At 43.8% G+C, this 26,135-nt stretch overlaps 1 protein-coding gene across 2 annotated transcripts in view; it reads right to left on the bottom strand.

The window, feature by feature from the left end:
• Positions 1–26,135, bottom strand: part of PCGF5 (polycomb group ring finger 5) — a 123,105-nt gene that overhangs the window by 8,181 nt on the left and 88,789 nt on the right. Inside the window, exons 7-8 of one of the 2 annotated variants that reach the window (XR_004539239.1) lie at positions 14,439–14,528; positions 6,184–6,273 (exon numbers count right to left, since the gene is read on the bottom strand). Coding sequence is in view for 1 of the 2 variants with exons in the window: in XM_033942280.1 (XP_033798171.1) it covers positions 14,439–14,528 (90 nt within the window). In the remaining variant the exon portion in view is untranslated. The remainder of the gene's footprint in view (positions 1–6,183; positions 6,274–14,438; positions 14,529–26,135) is intronic. The other variant, XM_033942280.1, reaches the window with a different exon arrangement.

Here is a 26,135-nt window from a genome sequence, read left to right as displayed (position 1 = left end):
CTGGAAATCCAAAGTAGAGAATGACACGATGACAAAATTAATCACCTTTCCCATCTCTGCGGATAACAGCGGGAAACCATCTTCGTGCTGTTCTTTAAGGAGAGGGAAGAATCAGAATATGAATGAGCTCAACCATTGATCCTCAAGCCTTGCATCAAAGAATGCTGGTGTAGAAGGACTGAGGTTGAGATAGACACTAAGAAATAACACGGGATTGTTTCCCGTGATCATCTGAGGGGACAAGAATGGTGATTAATTTTGTCACCGTGTCATTCTCTAATCTGAAGTCATCAGATAAAGCTTAACAATAGCCTTGGTCACCCACAGGGAATCCTCTGGAGACTCCCAGTGGTCCGTGATCAACTTAGTGATTTCTGGATGCAAGGGAAAGCACTGAGCAACGGAGCTGCTCATAACTAAGCACTGAGACGAAGGAGCTGGAGGAACTTCCAGCTTTATTTCCGCCTTGCTGAAAGAACGGATGCTGGAAAGCACAGAGGATTTGAAGAGCCAGTGCACTATGGGGTCAATCCCCTGGTCCAGGGCCACACTGCCACTTCTGAACAGCCACTCTCCAGCACCAAGCCAAACTCTGCCAGTGAACCTCTATCCTGGGACAACAGTGGCATGGAATCGGATTTTCCATCCTCCCAATCTATGTCAGGTTCAAGCCTGTGTATTTGACTGGCCGTGGTGCCTGCTGAGGGGAATTCTCCTGTGCCACTGCTTCTGGCATATTGCAAGAAGATGGTGAGGACTCTCGGCAGTTCAAATAGGTGTGCCACATGAGGCTCACATAATCCGGGGTGAAGCCTTGTACTAGGAACCTGGGAGTTATCCCTTTGACAGTCCTCCTGGGCTCCATGGCCCCCCACACATCTGCGTTTAGCCAATGCACCTTAGGAGGGCTCTGGAAAGGGTATCTCCCTTGGGAATCCACTTCCTGTGGATTCCCAGCCCTGGAGGACTTGGAAGAGGCTGAGCCCAAGGCTCTCATCCTTCCACCATGCATTCCATTGAACACAGGACATTTTCATTTCTCAGCTGGCCATCCAGTGCAAACCTGGCATGATATAGGGGGAAAAAGGTCTGAGGGGGTCTATCCCTGTCGATTTTAAGCAAAATCAAGGGGTTTCGAAGCAGATGGAGGCTTTAGAAAAAAGGATCGCTTAAAATCCGAGATGGCCACCGCTAGGGAAAAAAAAAAAAAAAAAAAATCGCACCACAAATGGCCCGTGGAGACCTCCCTGATGGACAAAAAACACAGGGAAAGGGGTTTTAGAGGAGAGGGACCTAGGCTCTGGTTGCATAAACCTTCAAAATTGACTTCTGAAGACCCCCCACCCCTGATCTTCCCCCAAGGCTATAATAGCCTTACTCACTGTGCCATGTGGTGCCTGCCTCCTTCTGCTTATAACTCAGCTGGAACAAATGGAGAAGAGATCTACCTCACTTATTCACTGGACAAACCTGGACTTTGGATTGCCAATCAGACAAGATTGAACTGAGCCTCACCTGTCGGAAAACCTCATCGCGAAGAGGGGGAGGACTATGCAGCTGGCCCACTATTAATCTCAGCCAAGCTGAGAAAGAGCCCAGTCTATGCTCAAGCTCCTGACTAAAACAAGGATGCAAGCGGCTGTGCAGGGGATGGCTCCTGAGCTATCAAAAATATCAGCAGATTGGCGTCCCCAGTCTCCATGGGGCTGATCCTGCTAGCAGCAAACTTCCGCAGCACAAGTCTGTGGATTCCCCAGGTAGAGGTCCCAATAAGTGGAAACCTCTGGGCACCGAGCCTCCAAACAAATACTTAAAAAAATACCCCAAAATAATAAAACCGTAGAGCAAATCAGAAACACTTCTGAGCAACTTGCTTGCAGAAAACAAACTGAGGGGGGAGGGACAGCTCCCTGAGATGAAAACATGATTGAGTTTTCTGCAAGCAACCTGCAGGTTCAGATACAAGACCCTACAGTTCAGGACCACAAGAGACACATTGCACTAGAAAGGAACAATAGTGTTAAGGTCTTTTTCATTTTATAACATTTTTGCAGTGAAGCAGCAGCATTTTCTCTCTACAGACACAAATTCAGTTTTGAGAAATGCAAAACCAAGCATCTGTGATACCTTCTAGATAGAAAAATTGCCTATTACATTATGAATGGATTAATGGCATTCATTTACCAAACAATTTAAACATTGCATTAAAATATTGCCTGATGTTACATAATTAAAACTAATCCTTGAAACTTCCAGTGGAGCCATGGAGCTATGAAGACATGGGAGGTTGCAGCTCTGGAAGACACCACAGTATGAGCCTTTAAATCTTGGTCTTTTGCCGTCTTAGCTTCAATATACAACTAAACATTGTGAATAGTCGATTATCTGCCACCAGATAGTTTGAAATTATTGACTATGGCAACAAAACTGCCGCAAAAAGATCAGGAGAAAGGGAAGCAGCAGGAGGCCAAGATGGCGGACTCAACAGCTATATAATCCACCCTGCTACTCTAGGCAAGGGGAATCAGGGCTTGAATGTCCTCAATATGGGCCCTAAAGTGCATGACTGGGTTAGAAACTGGTTAAATGGAAGGCAAGAGGGTAGTGATAAATGGAATTCACTGCAAGGAAAGGATGTTATCAGTGGATCGTCACAAGGATTGGTCCTTGGTCTGTTTCTTTTTAACACTTTTGTGAGCAATATTGCTGGCTAGATAATAATACTGTCTGGTAATATTTTCCTCTTTGCAGATTATACCGAAGTCTGTAATAGGGTAGACACTCCTGATGGTGTGGATAGCATGAAGAGGGACCTAGCAAAGCCTGAAGAATAGTCTAGAATTTGGCAGTTATGATTTAATGCTAAAGAATGCAGGGTCATGTGTTTGAGCTACAAACATCAGAGGGAATAGTACATTGTAGGGTACAAAGTACCACTCTGCACAAAAGAATGCAACTTGTGGGGCAATTGCATCTCATGAGCTTATGTTAGCCAAACAGGTAGATAAGGTGACAACAAAAGCTGAAAGGAATAGTCAGCAGGGAAAAGGAAATGATGGGTCTCTGAATAAGGGCCCAGTTAAGAGTACAGCATACAGTTCTGGAGGTTGTACCTTCAAAAGTAGGATATACATAGTGGAGAATAACACAGGGAAAAACATTTGTTCCCGTCCCCACCCCATCCCCACCAGCCTCGAATACTTATGATTTTATACTGAATTTATTTTAAATACAAGTGTTTAAGCCCGTTACATTAACGGTTGCTAGAGTAGATGTGTCTTTCTTTCTTTCTGTCTCCCTCTCTCCTTGGCCGCTTTCTACATTCAGGCCCAACAATTGTCCCTTTCTATTCCCTCCCTCCATCCTTCCTATGTTCTTAGTGCCCCCAGTGCCTCCTTCCTATGTCCTTAGTGTCTCCAGTGCCCCTTCCCATGTCCTTAGTGCCCACAGTGCTCCTTCCCATGTCCTTAGTGCCCCCAGTGCTCCTTCCTATGTACCCCCTCACTGCCTTCCAGCCTTTGTCCCACCCCCTCCTCTGAAGCTAGCCAGCCTACCTCTCTCCCTATCTGACACGCTAAAGCCAGCCTGCCTGCCTGCCTCCCTCCAGTGCTGAAGCCGAAGTCTGCCCCCCCGCCCGTTGCTACCTACTGTCTGGCCTACTGCTCCTTCAAACACCCCCACCGCCTGCCACAACTAAAGCAAAGGGAAAAGGGTCCGCCGCACACAAACCGCTGCAGGCTCCAGTTGAACGCGTCGAACATTGCCACCAAACTACACATTACGGAGGCAGGGATCACGAAGTTGTAAGTGTGCATGCATGCTTAGGGTTTTACTATGATAGATAAAAAGAAACAATATTCTGTACAATTGTCATTTTATAAACACAAATAATACAGAGCAAAGATCAACAAAACCCCTGTCTCTCCCCTCCTCTTCACAAATATCCCTGTACACCGGGGGTTGTGTGGGAGTGTGAGAGAGCACCATGGGCAAGACTGGAACTGGAGAAAGATACCCTATTGTGTGAGGGGCGGGACATAGACACAAGAGGCTGAGGGGATCTGGATCCCCTCCTTTGGGCTCATTTGAAAGTATGTCTGAGAATTTGGAAAATCCATAAACCACCCCCATGCAGATGCAGCATTTCCTTTTTTGTCCCTGTTCCTATGCTCCCATCCATGCCCACCATCTCCCCTATTTTTGTATATCTCCCTGTGTCCAGCTTCTCTCCTCTCTTACACCAATGTGTCTCTCTCACTCTCTCTTTACTCCCTCCCTCCACTATATTCAATATTTCACTCACTCTTCCTTCATCACTTTGGTTCAGCTTTTCATTCCCTATCCTTCTCTCTTTTCCTTCCTGCAGATCCTGCACCTCTTTCCCTTCCATCCAGCCCCCTTCACATGGGTCCAACACCTCTATCCCCTCCCTTCAGTGCCCAGGTGTGGGTCCTGTCACCTCTCCTTCCCTCCAGCTCCACTCTACCCACCACATGGGCCCAGCACCTGTTTCCCTTCCCCCCCCAATCCCCAGACAAGATCCAGCAACTGTCTCCCTTCCCTTCAGCTCCAGACAGTCCAGCAGCCCAAACAACCCCCTCCCCCCTTCGTGGGTGCAGCAGCAGCCCCCTCCCTATTGAGGGTCCAAAAGCCCCCCTCCCTATCGCGGCTACCGGCAAAAAACCACCAAAAGCCCAAACCTTTGACTCCCCCTTTGCACCTCCTGGGGCAGGCCTACCAGCTTCTTAGATGCGTTCATAGGAGAAAGAGGAAACATTGTCGCACAAACTGCTGAAGTTCACTAAACCTTCTTCCTGCTGAGTCCCCTTCCAATCTAACTTCTGGTGAAAAACCTTGTCCCTGTACCCGCAGCAACCAGTCAATTTTCCCCCTGTACCTGCAGCTAGCCACGGGAAACAGTCACCGTGTCATTCTCTAATACAAAGGACATATGTAGGATGGAGTTGTTCCAGATGGTGTCTACTAAAACAGTCAATAATCTTCAATCATAAAGTCTATGGAGACAAAAACCTCAATATGCACACTTTGGAAAAAAGGTGGGAGAGGGGAGATATAATAGACATTTAAATACCCCCATGGCATAAATGTACAGGAAGCAAATATCCCAGCCTACTCCTTGTGACTCTGATTAAGTCACTTAATCCCTCCATTGCCCTAGAAACAACAGTTAGATTGTGAGCCTGCCAGGACAGATAGGGAAAATACTTAAGAGCACCTGATTACTAGTCAATGTATTGTAAACTGCTTTGGGTGAATCTCTTCATGAAAAGATGGTTAATAAATCCAAATAAATAATAACTGACAAGAAGTTCTGAAATGAGGGGCATAGGATGAAGGTGAAAGGGGATAGCCTAGTCTAAGGAAATAATACTTTAGGTAAAGGGTGGTGGATGCATGGAACAGCCTCCAGGCGCAAGTGGTAGAAACAAAACCTGCATCTAAATTCAAGAAACTGTGGGACCAGCACAGGGCAATTGCAAATGAAGGCTCACAGCCCTTGTTCTGGCTAAGCTGACATGCCGCAGTAGGAAAAATGTTGGAAAGTTTCATTTGCTTTTTTGTTTGACCAACCTATCTTTTTAATTTACAACACTTTTATTCTTAATGCCCATTTCTTTACTCATACATTTATCTCTCTCTTCACTTATCTCATGACACACTTTCATTCTATTTTCTATGATGCTATCCCTTAGCATTTCTATATTCCATTTTGTTGTTATCCCTTCAATTTTCTGAGTCTTTTTCTTCCTTGTCAAGATAATCAAGGAAAATAGTGCCCTAGCCAAGAGTTAACCCTGAGCCTACCTTGGCACTTAGATTCCTCAACGGCTGTGTTACTTTCAGAGCTTACTCCCACAATGGAGCAGACTGGGTCATTACTGCTAACTCAAGATTTGAACATACATATCTGGGGGTCAGGAGAGGATACAGGGCTGGGTGACGTATAGCTCACCTTTCTTTTCTGCCACACTCTTATCAACTCCTTCCCCCCAACTTATCCACTGCTCCCTCTCTATCATTCAATAAATTTGGTTTACCCCTTCACCTGTCTCACCCACAATGCTTCTTGCAATTATAATATATACTAGAACTAGCTTTTTCAAACATAGAGGAATTAAGAGCTTAAACTTCAAAATGTCTTTTAGGGTGTCATATACGTACGGTTGTGGGCGACTCTGATAAGAGTTTTGTCTTGAGAGCAGTTTGGGTGAGAGACATGTGGAGTGAAGCCAAGTTGTTCTGTCACTGAAACTGTGAAGTAGACAAAGCTCTGATCAGAAAAACACACACATCCACAACTGCATATCAAAAATGTATTCAGTTTTGCTATATACGTATAAGAAAATGAATAGCTTTAATATTACTAAAACTAATATTAATAAAACTAAGCAGTCCATTATTTTTTATTTTGTGCTATTTAATAATATGATGGCAATATTTAAACTTGGGGTATTTAAAGAATACATGACATTAGGTTGATTAATATTCCAGAAGTCAATGTATGTTAATCACTCAAAAGCATTGGGAAGTAGATCATTTATTAGCTTCAGGCACTTGGTGTATATTCTCTTTAAAATAAATTATGAAGTAATTACAGAAGAAATGTTATTTTCTCTCAGATTCTACACCTACTTCAAGCACCAATTAAAAAAGAATAATTCTAATCCTAGAGCTTCCAAAGAATACAGGTAGTCTCAGAAATTTTGAATTTATGTCAGCATTAGTCAGAAAAATGCTTGTAGATGCCTGCTATTGCAAGTTACCAGTGATCAGGAAGTTTCCGATACTGGGAGATAATGAAGACTGGTCAAAAGACAATAAAATCAAAATATACTATACAGTATTTCAAAATTTGGATCATCATCACTTACCCCCTTCCCCCCTTTTACAAAATCGTAGCGTGGTATTTAGCACCAGCTGCGGTGTAACAGCTCCATCTCTCATAGAATCCCTATGAGCATTGGAGCTGTTACTGCCGTGGCCAGTGCTAAAAATAGTGCTATGGTAAAAGGGGGGGGGGGTTAATGTATGTTCGTTATAGAAACCTTAATAAGTTATTTCTCAATGAAAATAGACCTTTAAAATAACTAATTTCATATACTGCAATTGAAAAGACTCAAAATATTCTGTAAACATGTTTTCCCATAAGTTTATTTAATCACACTACCGTAGAAATCCAAAAATCTGTACTGCTCAGGGATTTTCTAGATTCTCAGGCATACTTTCAAAATGAGTCCAAAGGAAGGGATCCAGTCCCCAAGGCCCCCTTGTTTCTACGCCCCTCCCCTCACACCACAGGGTCTCTTTCTCCAGTTCTAGCCCTACCCATGGCTCTCTCTTACACTCTCACACTCCCACACAACCCCCAGCATACAGTACATTTGTAGGGCAAGGAAGCCTTCTGTGGTGTAGCACCTGCAGCAGCCTAACTTAGAGGCTGCCTCGTGCCTTTTCCTCTGACCTGTCCTGCCCCTTCTGAAAACAGGAAATTGCATCAGAAGAGGTGGTACAGGTCAGAGGGAAAAGCGCAGTGCAGGCAGAGGCAGCCTGTGAGTAAGACTGCCGCCATTACACCACAGAAGACTTCCTTACCCTGCAAAGGTACTGTACACCAGGAGTTGCGCTGGGGAGGGGGAAGTGAGAGAGCAGTGAGCAAATCTGGGACTGGAAGAAGAGGCACCAGACTGTGCAAAGAGGGGAAAGCAGGAGGGAGAAATTTTGCAGAACTTGCAGTCTGGATTCTCAGGCGTTTCAGATTTCTGGATTTCTATCATATAAGATCTAGTGCTACCCGATTCAGGGAAAAAAATTTTGATTCAATTTGGCCAACTGAATTGATTTTTCAATTCAATTCACTTTTCAATTGGGCCAATCAGGCGTTTTTTCAAACGGCCTGGCAGGTTTATTTTTGTAGCCTGTTCACCCACCCCACTCCCCTTTGACCTCTCCAACCCCACGCTGGTGCTGTAGTGTAATGTTTCTCAACCTTTTCAAGCCAAGTACCACCTAAGCCTAACAAATACCAACCAAGTACCCCTAACCAAACTCCGCCCCTGACTCCACCCCCATAATAATAATAATTGTAATGCAATTACTTCCATCCATTTTTCATATACACACAACATAATCTTATTAATACATAATGGCAACCACAAAATAAAAAATAATTTTAAAAAACCAACCAAGCACACTGTATGCAGAGAAAATGTTAATTATCATTTATGTTCAGGGTTTTTTCAAAGATGTCAAGTCAAATGACTTTAAAATATGCAATGTCACCTCAGTAGCGATTGGCTGGCCTGGACCTTCTTTCTCTCTGACGTCAGAATTGACGTCGGGTGGAAGGTTTGTGGGCCGGCGGCGTGCAATCGCTGCAAGTGCCTGGCCCTTCCCTTCCCGGAGTTGCGGAAGCAGCGGGGGTAATTAAATGGAGCAGGCGGGCTATGAGCGAGCGGTGAGCAGTGGCGGCAGTCAGCTCGCACACCCCCAACAGGCGATCCACATAACGCAGGTTGAGAAACTCTGCTGTAGTGTAAACAAAACAAAAAAGACTTTTCCTTTCTGTTAGGTCCTAGTTCTCGCTAGCTTTCTAACATCAACTCTGGCAGGATACACTTTTCAAATCTGACCTATTGTAATCACAAAACAGAAAATAAAATTATTTTTTCTACCTTTTGTTGTCTGGTCATTTTATTTTTCAAATCATGTTGGTCCTAGGCACTGGTTTCTGTTTGTCTTTTGTTAACGCACTCACCAGGGCCTCCTGCCCATTTGATGTTTTCTTCTTTCTCCATGCTCACCATTCATCTTTCATCTCTGTACCTTCCCTTCCACTGATATATCCAACTTTTTTGTTTCTTTCCCACTGTTTACCATCTCTCTTTCTCTCTCTGCCTTGTGTCCTGGGCCAAACATCTTTATTTTCCTCCATGCAGCATTTCTCCCTTATCATGTACATTAATTCTTTATCTCTCCCCAAGCACCATCTCTCTCTGCCCTACACCTATGTCTAAAATTTATCTCTCTTCCCATGCATGTCTCCCTCCCATCCACCATATGCAAGATTTTGCCCTCTCGCCCTTTTCTACTTCTTTGTTGCATCTCTCCCTTCATCTCCTCCACCCCATATCCAACAATTCTTCCTTTCTCCTCTCCCCCCTGTGCAGCAGCTTTCTATCCCTCCCTCCCATCCCCCTGTGAAGTAATTTTCCTATTCCATTCTATCATCTCCCTGAGCAGCACTTCCCGATTGACCCCCCACCCCCACCATGAGACTTCAACTTTCAGGCCTCCCAAAGCAGCAGCAGCAGCAGTGAACAGGCTGCTCACGGCCTGCCCGTCAGGGCTTCCCTCTGCCGCATCATCAGCGACGTGGCAGAGGGAAGGCCCCGGAAGGGCAGGCCAGGAGAAGCCTGATCAGAGTACTGCCCTCCGCTGTTGCTGCTGCCGCTTTAGGAGGCCCGGAGGTATTGTCAGGACTCACTGAATCGGTGGGTCCGATTTTTCAAACAAATTGATTTCGAATCGATTCACCAAAGTGAATTGGTGAATCAATTCAAATTGGTGAATTGGGCAGCACTACTAAGATCTACCGTGTTTCATTTTCACGTTGTTTCCTAAAGTTGAAAAATTTAAAACAAAACAAAATGTTAAAGATTAATTTTGTTTGCTTCACATTCAAAGCAATTTGCTAGGGATGTGCACCAGGTACAAATTTTGGTTTGGTTTAGTTTCTCCTCCCCCAGAACAAATATCAACAACTTTACCAACCACAGATTGGAAAGAAGAATTCAATTCTTGCACAGCATCCGAGAGTGACTCCCAATGTCACAAGGCAGAATTCTGAACCACAAGCAATCCAAACTAGCAATGTCTGTTCCTACCCCTACAGCAGGGAAACTCACACCACATGCACTTGGGATGTTGCTTCCACTTCATGCTGCCCAAGTGGGAAGATATAGCTATAGGAAGTTCTTTCTGTACAGCCCTATGGGATACTTTCACCACATCCAAAGATTGCCCTCATGGAAGGAGTCACTCTCCTTAGGGCTTAGTAATGCCCCATTCACCTTTCAGTCCTCAGAATTTTCCCTGGACTCAGCCAAAGTACCAGTTCATTCCACCAAAGAGAGAGCTCTGAATTCTTCCACTATCATCTGCTGCATTGATGGGGTTTGGTCAGACTCAAGAGGAAGAAACCTAACTTTCCCCCTTCTTATGCCAAATAGCAGGGGAACACGAGCTCTAGTAGTAAGTATGCTAACTATTGCAGAACTCAAAATGTGCATCTCAACACACTGTCATCTTGGCTCTTCAATGACCTGCTTCAATTTTATTTTTTATAAAAATGTTTAAAAATAGATATTACCTCCATTTGAATGTGGTAGAAATTTTAATGCTTGTTAATTCATAGGTTATCAAATATATTAAATTAATTTTGTACATATTAAATTTTTAAAGCATGCTAATGTACTGAATGCACATATCTAGGAATTTGCCCAGGTTGAAAATTTACTTCTGGATAGTTTGCGTCTTTAGAATCCCTTCAATGTTTTATGTAAACTGGCTCTTTTCCTCAAATTCAGGCCCAGCAGCAGAACTTTTAACATATAGAGCATGGGACACCACTATCATACAGTAAAGAAATGCATGCTTCATTAAAAAAAATAGGCAATGCTTATCAACCAGACAGAGGCCTTGTGTCTTTCATAGCAAGAGAACTAATCTTGGAGGGCTGCCAGACTGGGTAAGATTTTGAGAGACAAAACTTTAATAGTACTTAGGGGAACCTAAGACTTTCCTGGATCAAAAACAATTCTGACTTATTTAAGGCCCAATATTTTCTCAAATCTCCCCATTATTTCAACACCTTCAGCAGCAAATTTCTAAGTTTGACAAAAAAGTGCTTCTCCACACTTTGGAAATTAAAAACTATCAAAAAATACTTCGACCCTCTATCTTTCAGACTACTGGTACAATCATTGATTCTATCCACCCTAGACTACTGCAACATCATTTATGTGGGTATTCCTAAAAAAAACGTGAGTAGACTAAGGATAGTGCAAAATACGGCTGTCCGCTTAATTTATGGACTAAAGAAAAGTGAACACATCAGTCCCTACTACAAACTTCTACACTGGTTGCCTATTGAGGCACGAATCTTATTCAAGTTCTCATGCTTTTGCTATAAACTGGTGTGGGGAATGGCCCCCAATTATCTATTACCTCACTTTGAACTTTACACACCCACAAGGACAACCAGAAATCACAACCTCTTTGCCTACCCGAAAATCACAGGTTGCAAATATAAAACCTTTCTGGATAGATCTTTTAAATTTCAAGCTGGTAGACAGCAATCTTGGCTAGGCAACTTCATGGACAGAACCAGGTTAACCTACAGCACCTTTCAGAAAGAAATCAAGACTGCTCTGTTCAATAGATTCAATTCCTAGTCAAAAAACGCCCCCTTTCATTTTAAAAAGCTCTCACTCTTCAGGCTGATACTATGTATCTTCATCTAGCGGTATCCTGTTTTCAATGACTGTTCAGTGTCTTCTTCACCAATCGTATTCTGTAATTCGCTGGCTCTCCAGCCCCTTTTAATGTAACATGTTAAGTTTATACTGCAACCCATTAATATCTTTTCTTGCTAAATTTGTAATCACTGACTGCTCAGTGACACCTCACTATTTGTACAATGTAATTCGCTGTGAACCGCCTAGAAGTCGCAAGATTATGGCGGTATAGAAAAATAAAGTTATTATTATTACTGTTTTTAAAGGCACAAAATTACTTTTTCTGCAGCATGTATCGTTTGCTACTACGACAGCTACTATTTCTACAGTGCTACCAGTCATACACAGCACTGTATAGGGTCATGAATTAGAAAGTCCCTTTTTATGAGGCAAGTAAGTAAAAATAAGAGGAAAAGAAGGCCACTTTGGTTCTCAAAAGTAGTAGCTGAGAAGGTAAAGAATAAGAGGTTAACTTTCATAAACTACAAAAGATCGCAGAAAGAGGAAAACAGGCAAAAATATCTGGAAAAGTTAAGAGGCTGGTCATATAGTCAGGAAAGCAAAGAGGCAAATGGAAGAAAAAAAATAGCTGACATGGTAAAACGGGGAGACAAAACATTTTTTAGATATATTAGTGATAGGCAGAAGTGCAAAAGTGGCATTGTGAGACTCAAAGGTGAAGGGGAGGAAATATGTAGAAGCTGATAAAGAAAAGGCCGAAATTGCTTAACAAATATTTCTGTTCTGTTTTCATGACAGCGGGACCACAGAAGACAAATGAGAATAAAGATGGAGGAGTAATACACCCTGATCAATTTTCAGAGGGCTATGTTTGTGAGGAGCTAGCTAAAATTAAGGTAGACAAAGCGTTGGGGCCAGATGGTGTACATCTGAGGGTGCTGAAGGAACTTAGGGAAGTTCTGGTAACTCAGCTGACTGACCTTTTCAATGAGTCTCTAGAGTCAGGAGTGGTACCGGAGGAATGGAGAAGGGCGGATGTGGTCCCTCTCCACAAAAGTGGAAGAAAGGAAGAAGTAGGGAATTACAGGTCGGTATGTTTGACTTCTGTGGTAAGCAAATTAATGGAAACACTTTTAAGACAGAGAATGGTCAAGTTTCTGGAATCCTGTGGATTACAGGACCGGAGGCAACATGGATTCACTAGAGGTAGGTCTTGTCAGACAAATCTGATCAATTTCTTTGTCTGGGTGACCAGAGAATTGGATAGAGGGTGTGCACTAGATATGGTGTATTTAGATTTTAGCAAAACCTTTGACAGTGTTCCACATGGGCGTCTAATACATAAAATGAGTGCCCTCGGAATGGGTCAGGAACTGCTGAGTGGAAGGTGACAAGAGGGTAGTGATCAATGGAGATCGCTCTGAGGAAAGGGATGTTACCAGTGGTGTGCCTCAAGGTTCTGTTGTTGGGCCTGTTCTCTTTTTAACATTTTTATAAACGATATTGTTGAAGGGTTGTCAGGTAAAATTTGCCTCTTTGTGGACGATACCAAAATCTGCAGTACAGTAGACATGCCGGATGGTGTGAATAACATGAAGAAAGAACTGGAAAAGCTTGAAGAATGATCTGAAATTTGGCAGCTAAAATTTAATGCTAAGAAATGCAAAGTGATGCATTTGGGCTGCAAAAACCAGAGGGGACGGTAGAGTTTAGGGGGTGAAGAACTTATGTGCACGACAGAAGAGCGGGACTTGGGTGTGATTGTATGTGATGATCTTAAGATGGCCAAACAGGTTGAAAATGTGATGGTAAAAGCTAGAAGGATGCTAGGTTGCATAGGGAGAGGTATGGCCAGTAGGAAAAAGGAGGTATTGATGCCCCTGTATAAGACTTTGGTGAGACCGCTTTTAGAATATTGTGTACAATTCTGGAGGCTGCACCTTCAAAAAGATACAAAAAGGATGGAGTCGGTCAAGAGGAAGGCTACTAAAATGGTGTGTGGTCTTCATCAAAAGACATATGGGGACAGACTTAAAGATCTGAATCTGTAAACTTTGGAGGAAAGGCGAGATGAGGGGATATATGCTAAGAGACGTTTAAAAACCTACTTAATGTAAATGTGCATGAGTCGAGTCTCTTTCACTTGAAAGGAAACTCTGCAATGAGAGGGCATAGGATGAAATTAAGAGGTGATAGGCTCCGGATTAATCTAAGGAAATACTTTTTTACAGAAAGGGTGGTAGATGCGTGTAACAGTCTCCCGGAAGAGGTGGTGGAGACAAAGACTGTATCTGAATTCAAAAGGGCCTATGATAGGCATGTGGGATCTCTCAGAGAGATGGGCAGATGGGCAGACTAGATGGGCCATTTGGCCTTTATCTGCCATTATGTTTCTATTCCAAATGTATACCCTGGATGCATCACTTGCCTGATTTTATGACTGTATATTTCTATACTCTGTTTTTGCTTTAACTGATTTACCAATATTTTGACAGATATAGCACCGGTAATCTGTCAGATGGAAGTCTGTTAGTCCACTCCTGAGATCTAATAATTTATATATTATGCTCAAATACAGATCTTTCTAGGCAAATGCAATCTTTGAGAGTCCCAGGGAGGACAGGTTTTCAGGATATCCATAATGAATATGCAGAAGAAAGAATTTGTTCACTGCCATCATCTCCTACATATTCATTGTTGGTATTCAGAAAACCTAACCTGCCTGGGGCTCTCAAGGATCAGCATTGCCCACCCTTGTTCTACGAGATCCATAAATCTTTTATCAGCACTGTACTTTATGTATACTCTCAATTTATCAACTTCAAATATTTATAATCTTCTTTATGAACAAATGACGTACAGTACACATAAAAATCAGTTTACATAGTTACACAAATATACAGTAAGCAAACAAGACTATAAAATTAGATTTATATTTACAGTTTCACTTCTAAGTCTCCATCTTGTCATATAGATGAATTCCATAGTATGATCTTTGCCCATGATTTCACCGTTGCATAGTACATCCAGCTTTAAAAATAAAAACACACAAGTTAGTTTTACAAACAAAGATAAAAACAACATATGTGGAACTAAAATGAGACTTGGTCTGATATAAAAAGAGATTACATACTTACCCTGGAAAGCTCTTTTCCAGTAAATAGACAAGACATTCTAGACCAGTTATTCTTAAGCCAGTCCTTGAAGCACACTCGGCCAGTCAGGTTTTCAGGGTATCCACAATGAATATGCAATACATGAGATACATTTGTATACCAAGGAGGCAAGACATGCATATTTATCATGGGTATCCTGAAAACATGACAGGCTGGATGCCTTGAAGACTGAGTTGAGAACCACTTTTTTAGGCAGAGAGGTAGGGTGACGAGACAAAAGCGCATGAGACTTCGGCGCGCTGACATTGCAAGACCCCAGCGCGCTGCCTAAAAAATTACTTTTAAAGAGCTCCAACAGGGGCTGCCGTTGGGGGTGTGTGTGGGGGTTGCAACCCCCCACATTATAGAGAAAAATAGGGAAAAAGTTAAGTACTCTATAATGGAAGGTAGTGCGAAGAGTATGAAGTAAACTGGAGGGGGGTTTCGCCATTCGCATCCCGCGACGGAGCTCTTTAAAAGTAACTTTTTAGGCAGCGCGCTGGGATCTTCTCTGTGATGCAATGTCGGCGTGCCAAAGTCCCACGCGTGAATGACTATGAATCGAGGAGTAGTGTCCCTATGACCGTGTGCCATCTGCAGAAGGAATCCACTCCAGATTTTTTGTCTGTGCCTCTGCTCTACTTTCCTGGGTTCATTACCTGGGTTCCTTCTACAGTTAGTAGCCAAGCACAGATAGCCACTGAAGTAGAGGCACCTAGTGCAAATAAGTTCAGCAACAATCATTCTGCTCAATTAGAAACATTCAAACATCAATTGCAAACAGCCAACAAAGGCCTCAAAGGAGCTCAGAAATGATTCCCCGCAGCAAAAAGTAACAAATATACAGTATTCTTCCTAGCCCCCAAGGGCTGACAGGCATCCAAAAAACAACTTGGAGAAATATAAATAGATAGAGATAGTAGACGGGTGCAGAAAGGAAAGGGTGGAAGTCTAGAATGTCTCATCTATCTACTGGAAAAGAGCTTAGCAGGGTAAGTACATAATCTCTTTATCCAGTGCAACAGGTGAGACATTCTAGACAGATGGGACGTACAAAAAGCAATCTCCAGAAAGCTAGGGCGGGCTTGCTGCATTGGCCCGTAAGACCAAGAACCCAAAGGCTGAGTCCTGTCTCACTGCCATATCCACTCTGTAAAACTTGGCAAACGTGTATACCGGACCACGTTGCCACCCAGCAGATCTCCTCAGGGGAGGCAGCTATAGCTTCGGACCATGAAGAATTCATACCCCTGGTAGAATGCATCTTGACAGAAACAGACAGTTACTGGATACAAGGGTCCACCTTGTGGGTTAGCGCCCAAGAAAAGGATCTGGTTATCATTGTAGACAATACGATGAAACCTTCCACCCAATGTGTGGTGGCAGCCAAAAAAGCAAACAGGATGCTGGGAATTATTAAAAAAGGGATGGTTAACAAAACTAAGAATGTCATAATGCCCCTGTATCGCTCCATGGTGCTACCTCACCTGGAGTATTGCGTTCAGTTCTGGTCTCATCTCAAGAAAGTTATAGTGGAGCTAGAAAAGGTTCAAAGAAGAGCGACCAAGATGGTAAAGGGGATGGAACTCCTCTCGTATGAGGAAAGACTTTTTTGGAATTGCACTACAGCAGCGGTCTCAAACACGCAGCCTGCGGGCCGCATGTGGCTACAAACAAACAGCCTGTTAGCCCACCATGCTTATTCACTACTACAATTCAAGAAAAACAGACAATTTCAAACAGCTTGCCTCTGGAGCAATTCTCAGGGTGTAATTATCCTTCTCACCCTGAGCATGGAGTTCTTATCTCTTCTGTTACTTTTAGTTGAGTCAGAATCAGTAATTCTTAATTGTTCTGGTACTTTGTTTTATGAGGCAACACCACATTATCAGACACAGCTTTCTACTTCCCACAAATGTTACTCTGTGATCATGCCTTCAAGCATGCCTAATTCCTCAGGCCCCATTTCTATATCCTCTATCAACATTTCTTCTGGCATTTCCTCATCATATTTAGTACCTTCAGAAGCATGATCAGAGACTTTAGTTTTGAGGTTTTCTACCTGCTTGCTTTGGGAAGTGCTGGTCTCTGCCTTCTGAATCCGGGCTTGCATAGATCTGCCTCTCCTCAAGGATTCAGCAATGTTGTAAGTTTGTGGCTGCCCCCTTAGCCTAAAGACCACACCCTTTTCTCTAGCATGGGGCTGATAACCTCTCAAAACACCTGTGGTTCTCTGATGCTTTGATAATGAGCCTGGATAGCTTCCCTGCTCACTAACCCTGGCCTCAGCAGAGCTGATTGCAGGAGCTAATCCCTTTGTGGGTTTTGCTATCACCTGCTTGGTGCATGCTGGTACTTGTAGTTCTTTGCTTTTAGCATGTCCTACACTAGAACTAGGCAAGTATAATCAGGTCACTTTTGGGCTGCCTTTCACTGGGGATAAATTCTGCAGGGCAGTATCCCTAACCTGTCTGCTTCTAGGAGCAGATTTAGGGATAGTTTTAGAGCATTGCAGGGTTTCTTCCAGCATGACAGGACTCTCCCTGTCACAGCATGCAGAAAGGAAAAACTGTAGAGAGAGCAAACAAGCCCAGTGAAGTAGAGCAGATGCACATCAAAAATCCGGAGTGGATTCCTTCTGCAGATGGCACGTGACCATGGGGACATTACCCATTTGTCGAGAATGTCTTACCTATTGTACTGGAAAAAGAGATTATGTCTCTACCTTGATAAAATCTTTCCAGTAGATAGGTGTGTCATTCTGGACAAGTGGGTTACCTCCCCATGGCCGTAAGCTATATCAGGAGAATGACATAGGGACAAATTTTTCCCAGTTCCTGTGGGAACTCATTTTTCCATCCCATCCCTGTGAGTTCTTTTCCTGTTCCTGTGCCATTCCTGCAAGCTCCTTCCTCATCTCCACAAGCCTCAAATACTTTAAAATCATAAGTGTTTGAGGCCTTTGCAGTTAAGGCAGAGCTTACAGGAATGGGGCAGGGACAGCGACAAAACTCACAGGGACGGGATGGGAAAATTGAGTTCCTATGGGGACGGGGAAAAATTTGTCCCTGTGTAATTCTCTAATCAGGAGGAATTCACTCCGGATTTTTTCTGTGATCCTTCTATTTCAACAGGAGCTCTATTACCACCTGCAGATATTACCCAAGCATGTAAGAGCTCCATCGAAATTATGTGAAATAAGGACAAAAATGGGAAATTTCCCAAACAAATCAACTATTCTGCTCAAACATAACACTTGAACACTAAATGAACAAGTAGCAGCCAACAGAAGCATCAAAGAAGCTCAGGTAGTACCCCTGTAAATGCTAGAAACATATTATACATTAGTCTTCAGGAGAAGAATAAACAGAATGATACAGAAAGGACAGGGTGGGGGTCCAGAATGACACACCTATCTACTGGAAAAGTTAAGGACATACCCTATTTTTCCAGTGCAATAGGTGTGTCATTATAGACAAGCGGGACATAGCAATGTAGTCCCAGAAATCTAGGGCAGGCTGACTGCGCCGGCCTGCAACATGTAAGGAAGAGTCCTCTCTTGCCGCAAAATCCACCCTGTAAAACTTTGCAAATGTGTGTAGAGTGGACCAAGTCGCAGCTCTACAAATCTCTGCTGGAGATATTCCCCTAACCTCTGCCTATGACAAAGCTATACTTCTAGTCAAATGCACCTTAACAGAAACAGAGGAGTGTTTCCCAGATAATGCAGGGTGACAAAATGGCTTTACAGATCCATCTGGAAATCAAGGCCTTGGAAGAAGGTGCACACCTCACTTAGTCAAATGAGTCAGCACAAACAGATGGTCAGAGACTGTAAATTCATTGGTGACTTCCAGATACTGAAAAAGCATTCTTTTCATTTCCAGCTTCTTCAAAATTAGGTCCTCTTTCTTAGAACCTGTAGGCTGTAAGACATGTAAGCATACTTCCTGAGTGGCATCCAAAATTACCTACGGCAGAAAAGAAGGAATAGTGCATAGGGAGACCCCAGTCTCAGAGATTTTAAGGAAAGGCTCTCTACAAGAATGAATCTGGACTTGTCTCGCAGAAGACACTGCTACCAGAAAAATCACCTTTAGCGTCAAGTCCAAGAGAGATGCTTCTTCCAGCAACTCAAATAGAGCTTTGGTCAGACCTCGCAGAACCATGTTAAGATCCCGTTAAGGGAACAGTGATCTGTTGCGAAGAGCACTTTTTAGAAATTTGGTGATGTCTGGATAAGACGCCAGTGTAGGTCTGCGGACCTCAGCTCTGAAACAAGAGAACCTTATGACTTGGATTTGAAGAAAAGCCACAGTGAAGCTCTTGTCAAGGCCTGCATGGAGAAACTGGAGCTGAAAATGGCTCCACACGTTCCTGGACGCACTAGTGCTGGAATATCTTCCACAATTTAGCATAAGCAGAGACTGTAGTCGACTTCAGAGGAGTGGCAATACCACATCGGAAAATCCATTGTGCTCTAATGCTTCGAACTCAAGAGCCATGCAGTAAGAGCAAAGCAATCTGGATCCTCCATGCATACCAGACACTGCAAAAGAATGTCCGGATGCACCTGCAACCAGAGGCTGTGGCCTGTGAGAAGATGCATTTGATTTGTGTACCATGGCCTGCAAGGCCAACCTGGAGCCACCAGAATAACCTTTCCCTAATGAAATGAAATCCGTTGAAGGATTCGGCCAATCATGGGCCAGGGAGAAAAGATGTACAACAGGATGTCCTGAGACCAAGGCTGGACTAGAGCGTCTAGATCAGGGGTGTCCAACCTTCTGGCTCCCTGGGCCACATTGGCTGAAAAAAATGTTTTTTGGGGCCGCACAAATGCTGCAGCAAGACAAAGGAGGGAGCCAGCAAGATGGTAAACACCCGGAGGCAGAAGAGGAAAACACTGCATCGCCCTCGACCAAGGCCGTACAAAATACTTCACGGGGTCACATGCGGCCCTTTGGCCGCAGGTTGGACATCCCTGGTCTAGATTCTCGCTTCTGGGCTTGAATCTTCGACTGAAGAACCTGTCTGCTTTCTTGTTCTTCACCATCGCCATGAGGTCGAATCATGGATGGCCCCAGCACTGAACAATGGCTTGAAACGCTGCCATCAACAGTGTCCACTCACCCAGATCTAAGGTCTGTCTGCTGAGGAAGATGGCTTGAACATTATCCATTTCCATAACATGTGCTGACTATTGCACCTGGAGATGACGTTCTGTCCAGTGAAAGAGCATATGGGCTTCCAGACATAAAGATGCACTTACGGTGCCTCCCTGGAGACTGGCATATGCCACCACTGTAGCATTGTTGGAGAAGACCGACTGCTTGATCTTCTAGAGACTTTTACAATTTCATCAGAGCCAACCAAATGGCATGCAGTTCTAGTTTGTTGATCAACCAATTCTTCTGAGAGGGCATCCAACACCCCTGAATTGGATGATAGTGACAATAAGTTCCCCAACCTAGGAGACTGGTATCTGTCATTACAACCACCCAGGAAGCAATCTGAAGAGGCAAACTCCTGGAGAGGGACTGAGGATGGAGCCACCATTCCATGCTGGTCCAAGACTCCCACACCTAGGGTAGACACTTCTATAATACGTCCATCAGTGGAGACCAGCGTGAGAATAACACATGCTGGAGAGGCCACATGTGAACTCTTGCCCAAGGCACCATGTCTTATCGTAGCCGCCATGGACCCCAGAACTTGAAGACAGACCCATGCCGATGGAGCTAACTCATCCAAGAGACATAAAAATCTAAGAGCATAGCTTCTGTCTGTGTGTTTCTGGTAGACAAGATACAGCTGGCAGCCATGTCGAACAAGACTCCCAGGCACTACATGGATTGAGTCAGCATCAAATTGCTCTTTCGGTAATTCGCAATCCAACCCAGATCCTCCATGGCTCGAATCACCTGATGCACTGTGCGCACACCCTCAGACAATGAGGGGTCCCTGATCAGCCATTCATCCAGGTAGGGATACACTTGCAGTCCCATATTGCGCAGGTGAGCTGCTACAACCACCAATACTTTGGTGAAAGTGTGTGGAGCTGTCACTAGGCCAAAGGGTAGAGATGAAAATTGATAATGATTTTCCATAACAAGAAATCTGAGAAACTTCATGTGGTCTGGGAAAATAGGAATATGCAAGTAGGCCTCTTTCAGATCTAGAGAAGCTAGGAACTCTCCCAAGGTTACCACCACTATGACAGATCGAACTGTCATAAAAGTGGTCACAGGGATGAAGCAGGAAACTACAGGCCGGTGAGCCTCACTTCAGTTGTTGGAAAAATAATGGAAGTGTTGCTGAAAGAAAGGATAGTGTATTTCCTTGAATCTAATGGGTTACAGGATCCGAGGCAACATGGCTTTACAAAAGGTAAATCGTGCCAAACGAACCTGATTGAATTTTTTGATTGGGTGACCAGAGAGCTGGATCGAGGACATATGCTAGATGTAATTTATTTGGATTTCAGCAAAGCCTTTGATACAGTTCCTCATAGGAGGCTGTTGAACAAACTTGAAGGGCTAAAGTTAGGACCCAAAGTGGTGAACTGGGTCAGAAACTGGCTGTCGGACAGACGCCAGAGGGTGGTGGTTAATGGAAGTCGCTCGAAGGAAGGAAAGGTGACTAGTGGAGTCCCTCAGGGTTCGGTGCTGGGGCCAATCCTGTTCAATATGTATGTAAGTGACATTGCTGAAGGGTTAGAAGGAAAAGTGTGCCTTTTTGCAGATGATACCAAGATTTGTAACAGAGTAGACACCGAAGAGGGAGTGGAAAATATGAAAAAGGATCTGCAAAAGTTAGAGGAATGGTCTAATGCCTGGCAACTAAAATTCAATGCAAAGAAATGCAGAGTAATGCATTTGGGGATTAATAATAGGAAGGAACCGTATATGCTGGGAGGAGAGAAGCTGATATGCACGGACGGGGAGAGGGACCTCGGGGTGATAGTGTCCGAAGATCTAAAGGCGAAAAAACAGTGTGACAAGGCAGTGGCTGCTGCCAGAAGGATTCTGGGCTGTATAAAGAGAGGCGTAGTCAGTAGAAGAAAGAAGGTGTTGATGCCCCTGTACAGGTCATTGGTGAGGCCCCACTTGGAGTATTGTGTTCAGTTTTGGAGACCGTATCTGGCGAAAGACGTAAGAAGACTTGAGGCGGTCCAGAGGAGGGCGACGAAAATGATAGGAGGCTTGCACCAGAAGACATATGAGGAGAGACTGGAAGCCCTGAATATGTATACCCTAGAGGAAAGGAGAGACAGGGGAGATATGATTCAGACGTTCAAATACTTAAAGGGTATTAACGTAGAACAAAATCTTTTCCAGAGAAAGGAAAATGGTAAAACCAGAGGACATAATTTGAGGTTGAGGGGTGGTAGATTCAGGGGCAATGTTAGGAAATTCTACTTTACGGAGAGGGTGGTGGATGCCTGGAATGCGCTCCCGAGAGAGGTGGTGGAGAGTAAAACTGTGACTGAGTTCAAAGAAGCGTGGGATGAACACAGAAGATTTAGAATCAGAAAATAATATTAAAGATTGAACTAGGCCAGTTACTGGGCAGACTTGTACGGTCTGTGTCTGTGTATGGCCGTTTGGAGGAGGATGGGCAGGGGAGGGCTTCAATGGCTGGGAGGGTGTAGATGGGCTGGAGTAAGTCTTAACAGAGATTTCGGCAGTTGGAACCCAAGCACAGTACCGGGTAAAGCTTTGGATTCTCGCCCAGAAATAGCTAAGAAGAAAAAAAAAAAAAATTTAAATTGAATCAGGTTGGGCAGACTGGATGGACCATTCGGGTCTTTATCTGCCGTCATCTACTATGTTACTATGTTACTATGTCTCCATGCGAAAGTGTGAAACTTTGAGTGCTGCATTTATGTGAGTCAGGTCTAGATCGGGTCTCCAATTGTTGGAACCTTTTTCTGATCTAGAGCATTATATCTTGCTCATAACGTCGTATACAGCATCTGCCACATAATCTACCCCTCCAGCGCCAGCAGGGGACAGGCCTCCTTCTCAGCAAAACTCCGCCTGATCCTGATGTGGCAGGCACATGTCACAAATGAGGCTGCCACTGCAGCTTTGATCCCCAAAGCTAGTGCTTCAAATAGTCTCTTAAGGACCATGTCCACCTTGTGATCTTGTGCATTCTCTAGCATCACTCCTCCCTCACTAGGGATGGAGGTATGTTTAGTTACTTGGCCACAGCGGAATCCACCTTTGGCTGACTAAACAGTTGCTGAAATTCTGGAGTCCTAGGATACAGTTTGGGCATAGTTTAAGCCAACTTTAGAGTGTCTTCCAGAGAGTCCCATTGCTCAGTGGCCAGCAAGGTGATGTCCAGAATAGAGAGCTGCACGGGAACAGGGACGACGGGAATCCCGCGGGCATCCCACGGGTTCCCCCTTCAGGTCACGGGGATCCCGTGGGGGACGCCCCCTAGGGTCGCGGGAATCCTGTTGGGGACGCCCCCTAGGGTTGCGGGGATCCCGTGGGGACGCCTCTGAGGGTCGCGGGGTTCCTGCGGGGCTGGATGTACTAAGTCGCGCAGCTTTTCTCCCTACCTGCTCTGCTTGCAGCACAGAGCCGAACGGAAGTCTTCCCGACGTCAGCCTTCCGTTTGGCTCTGTGCTGCAGGCTGTAAGAAGGAAATTTATGACACACAAGTACAATTAACATTTAATTTAACATTTATATATGTGTTTATTAAACATTCATTTTTTATAGTATATAGTTGATAAAAATTTATAAACAAAAGAGGCTCTGGTAGAAACCCGTTTACAAAGTATGTATTCTTCCCAATTAATATTTCCAAATTAATAAAGTCTTTTTGCTTATTTGTAAATGGGTTTCTACCAGAGCCTTTAATTCAGTAGCATAATTAAATGAAATAACTATTTCTGAAGTTTATAGGGACGGGCGGGGACGGAGGGGATTCCTCACGGGGACGGGCGGGGATTCCTCGCGGGGACGGGTGGGGATGGAGGGATTCCTCACGGGGACGGGTGGGATTCCTCGTGGGGACGGGTGGGACTTTGGCGGGGACGGGTGGGATTTCTGTCCCCGCGCAACTCTCTAGTCCAGATGCGCAGGAATAGAGGTGGTCTGGGCATTTGTACTGCTCATCACTGTGAGGTGGATATATGCAGGGGCTCCAACTTCAACTCCCTGAGTTCATCCATAACAACATGCGGAACGGTGGTAAACTTGAAAAGCCACCTCACTGAGGGATCTTCTCCCTGATCGAGTGCAACTATTGCCTCTTGACTCCCGATCCCTGACAGGGAACCAGAATCCTCCAGGAAAGCAGCTGAGCCATGGGACATTAAAGTCATGGAGTCTAAACTCCAATCTTCCCAGTCCTGTTCCACTTGGTCACTGAGACTGGGAGCCGGCTTTCTCTGTGGCGGGGAGACCTTAGGGAGAAGGATCACTCCCTGGTCTGATGCTGGCGCCCCCAGGCAGTGCAGTGCATCCTGGACCCATTAAATAAGCTTTCCACAGGAGAGTCACAAACTCTAGGGTAAATCCTTGCACAGGTGGCCCCAAAGACCCCTGCAGGACCTCAGACTGGCTTCTCTTGGACTTTATAACGTCCATGTAATTGTATTTCACGTCTTCGCTGTTGGTCTGTGGGATGGACTTGCTCCCTACCTTTCAGACCTCCTGCAGTTTCCCAGCCTTAGAGAACTCAAGAGGAAGCTAAGCCCAAAGCTCCTACCTTTCCCTCACGTGCCTCAGCTGACCATCCAATACAAAACTGGCACGATATACGAGTAAACAGCATAAGCAGTCCATTTCAGTTGATTTTGAGCCAAATTGAGGGGTTTTCAGGCAGATGGAGGCTTAGAAAAAAAAAATTGTTTAAAACACAAGATGGCCACCACCAGCAAACTTGTGCCAAAAACAGCCTGTGGGGGCTTCAGTGAAGGTCAAAAAAATTCAGGGAAAGGGGTTTTGGAGGAGAGGGATCCTAGCTCTGGCCCCAGAAACCCTTAAAAATAACTTTTTCTGATAACAACAACGAAGGTGACTGATCGATGTTCAATTTCCTTTATTGTTAGAAATGACACAACACGATTGTGTTTCGGCCCCAAAGGGCCTACTTCAGGAGTTTAAAAACATGGACATATACAGTGATTACATATACAATGATAAGAATGCCCATTCACAACAATATAAACAATAAAACAAAAAACATAAAAACAGTTAGTAAATCATGTGTATACTGTTTCATAACAATTGGTGAACCATAAAAAAATTATTGAAACATGAAGTGACTATACATATCTATAAAACCAACAACACTAAGGGCTCCTTTTACGAAGCCGCGTTAGCAGCTTTATCGCACGCGACTTTTTATCACGCGCTATCCCCTGCGCTAGCCGAAAAACTACCGCCTGCTCAAGAGGAGTCGGTAGCGGCTAGCGCAGCCAGCAGTTTAGCGCGTGCTATTACGCACATTAAACCGCTAACGCAGCTTCATAAAAGGAGCCCTAAGTAAATAACTAATAAATCAATAAATGTTGAAAATACATGTATTCACATACAAAATGATAATTAAACTATAAAAAATGAATGTTTAATAAACACATATATAAATGTTAAAATTAAATGTTAATTGTACTTGTGTGTCATAAAACCTATATGTATTGTTTGTTATCATTATATAAGTATATAATGTTGAACTCTGATTCAATAAAACAAACCACATAAATATACATATATATATATATAAAACATCATACCAACAAAATATATAAAAAAGGAAGAGTACGGCAAGTCTGTCTATATAAAAATTAAAATGAATTAAATAAATAATATAATGAAAGTAAACAAAGACAAAAATATTTTGGAAAAATTAATTATGCAGTAACGGTCAATTATCTGATGATGCTATTCTGTATCGTTAATCATAAAGCTTTCATAACCCTAATACTTGATTGATTTATAATAAAACAATGAATTTGGATGGGCAGTCTGTGGGGATATTCAGTGGCACTCTCCGATTAAGTGCTGTTGAATATCCCCATTTAGGTGGTGGGAAATGAGGCTCCTGTTCGCTTAAATCACATTGAAAATAAGTAGTTCTGAACTAATCTTCAGGGACTTAATGAAAGAAAATTAGCAGGTAAGAACTAATTTAACCTTCCTAATTGTCCCACCAGCCCAGTCCAGATACTTGCGGCTCCTTTTACATAGGTGCGTTAGGATCTTGTTAACGCACTAAATTGCCACGCACACTAGCTGCTACTGCCTCCTCTTGAGCAGGCGGTAGTTTTTCAGGTAGTGCGCAATAATCCGGTACATACGCTAAAAACACTAGCGCACCTTTGTAAAAGGAGCCCTTAGTAAAAAAAAATATAGAGTGGAACCTTGCAATCCTTGCCTTCAAAATCGTGGCCCCAAGGAGTGCATCATTTCTTGTTGGCAAGAAATGATGCACCCCTTGGGGCCAAGATTGTCCAACC

The sequence above is a fragment of the Geotrypetes seraphini genome, chromosome 4 (assembly GCF_902459505.1).
Source record: "Geotrypetes seraphini chromosome 4, aGeoSer1.1, whole genome shotgun sequence".
In the NCBI taxonomy this organism is placed as follows: Eukaryota; Metazoa; Chordata; class Amphibia; order Gymnophiona; family Dermophiidae; genus Geotrypetes; species Geotrypetes seraphini.
The sequence above is the reverse complement of the archived record's forward strand: the minus strand, read 5'-3'. Positions and strand labels throughout refer to the sequence as shown.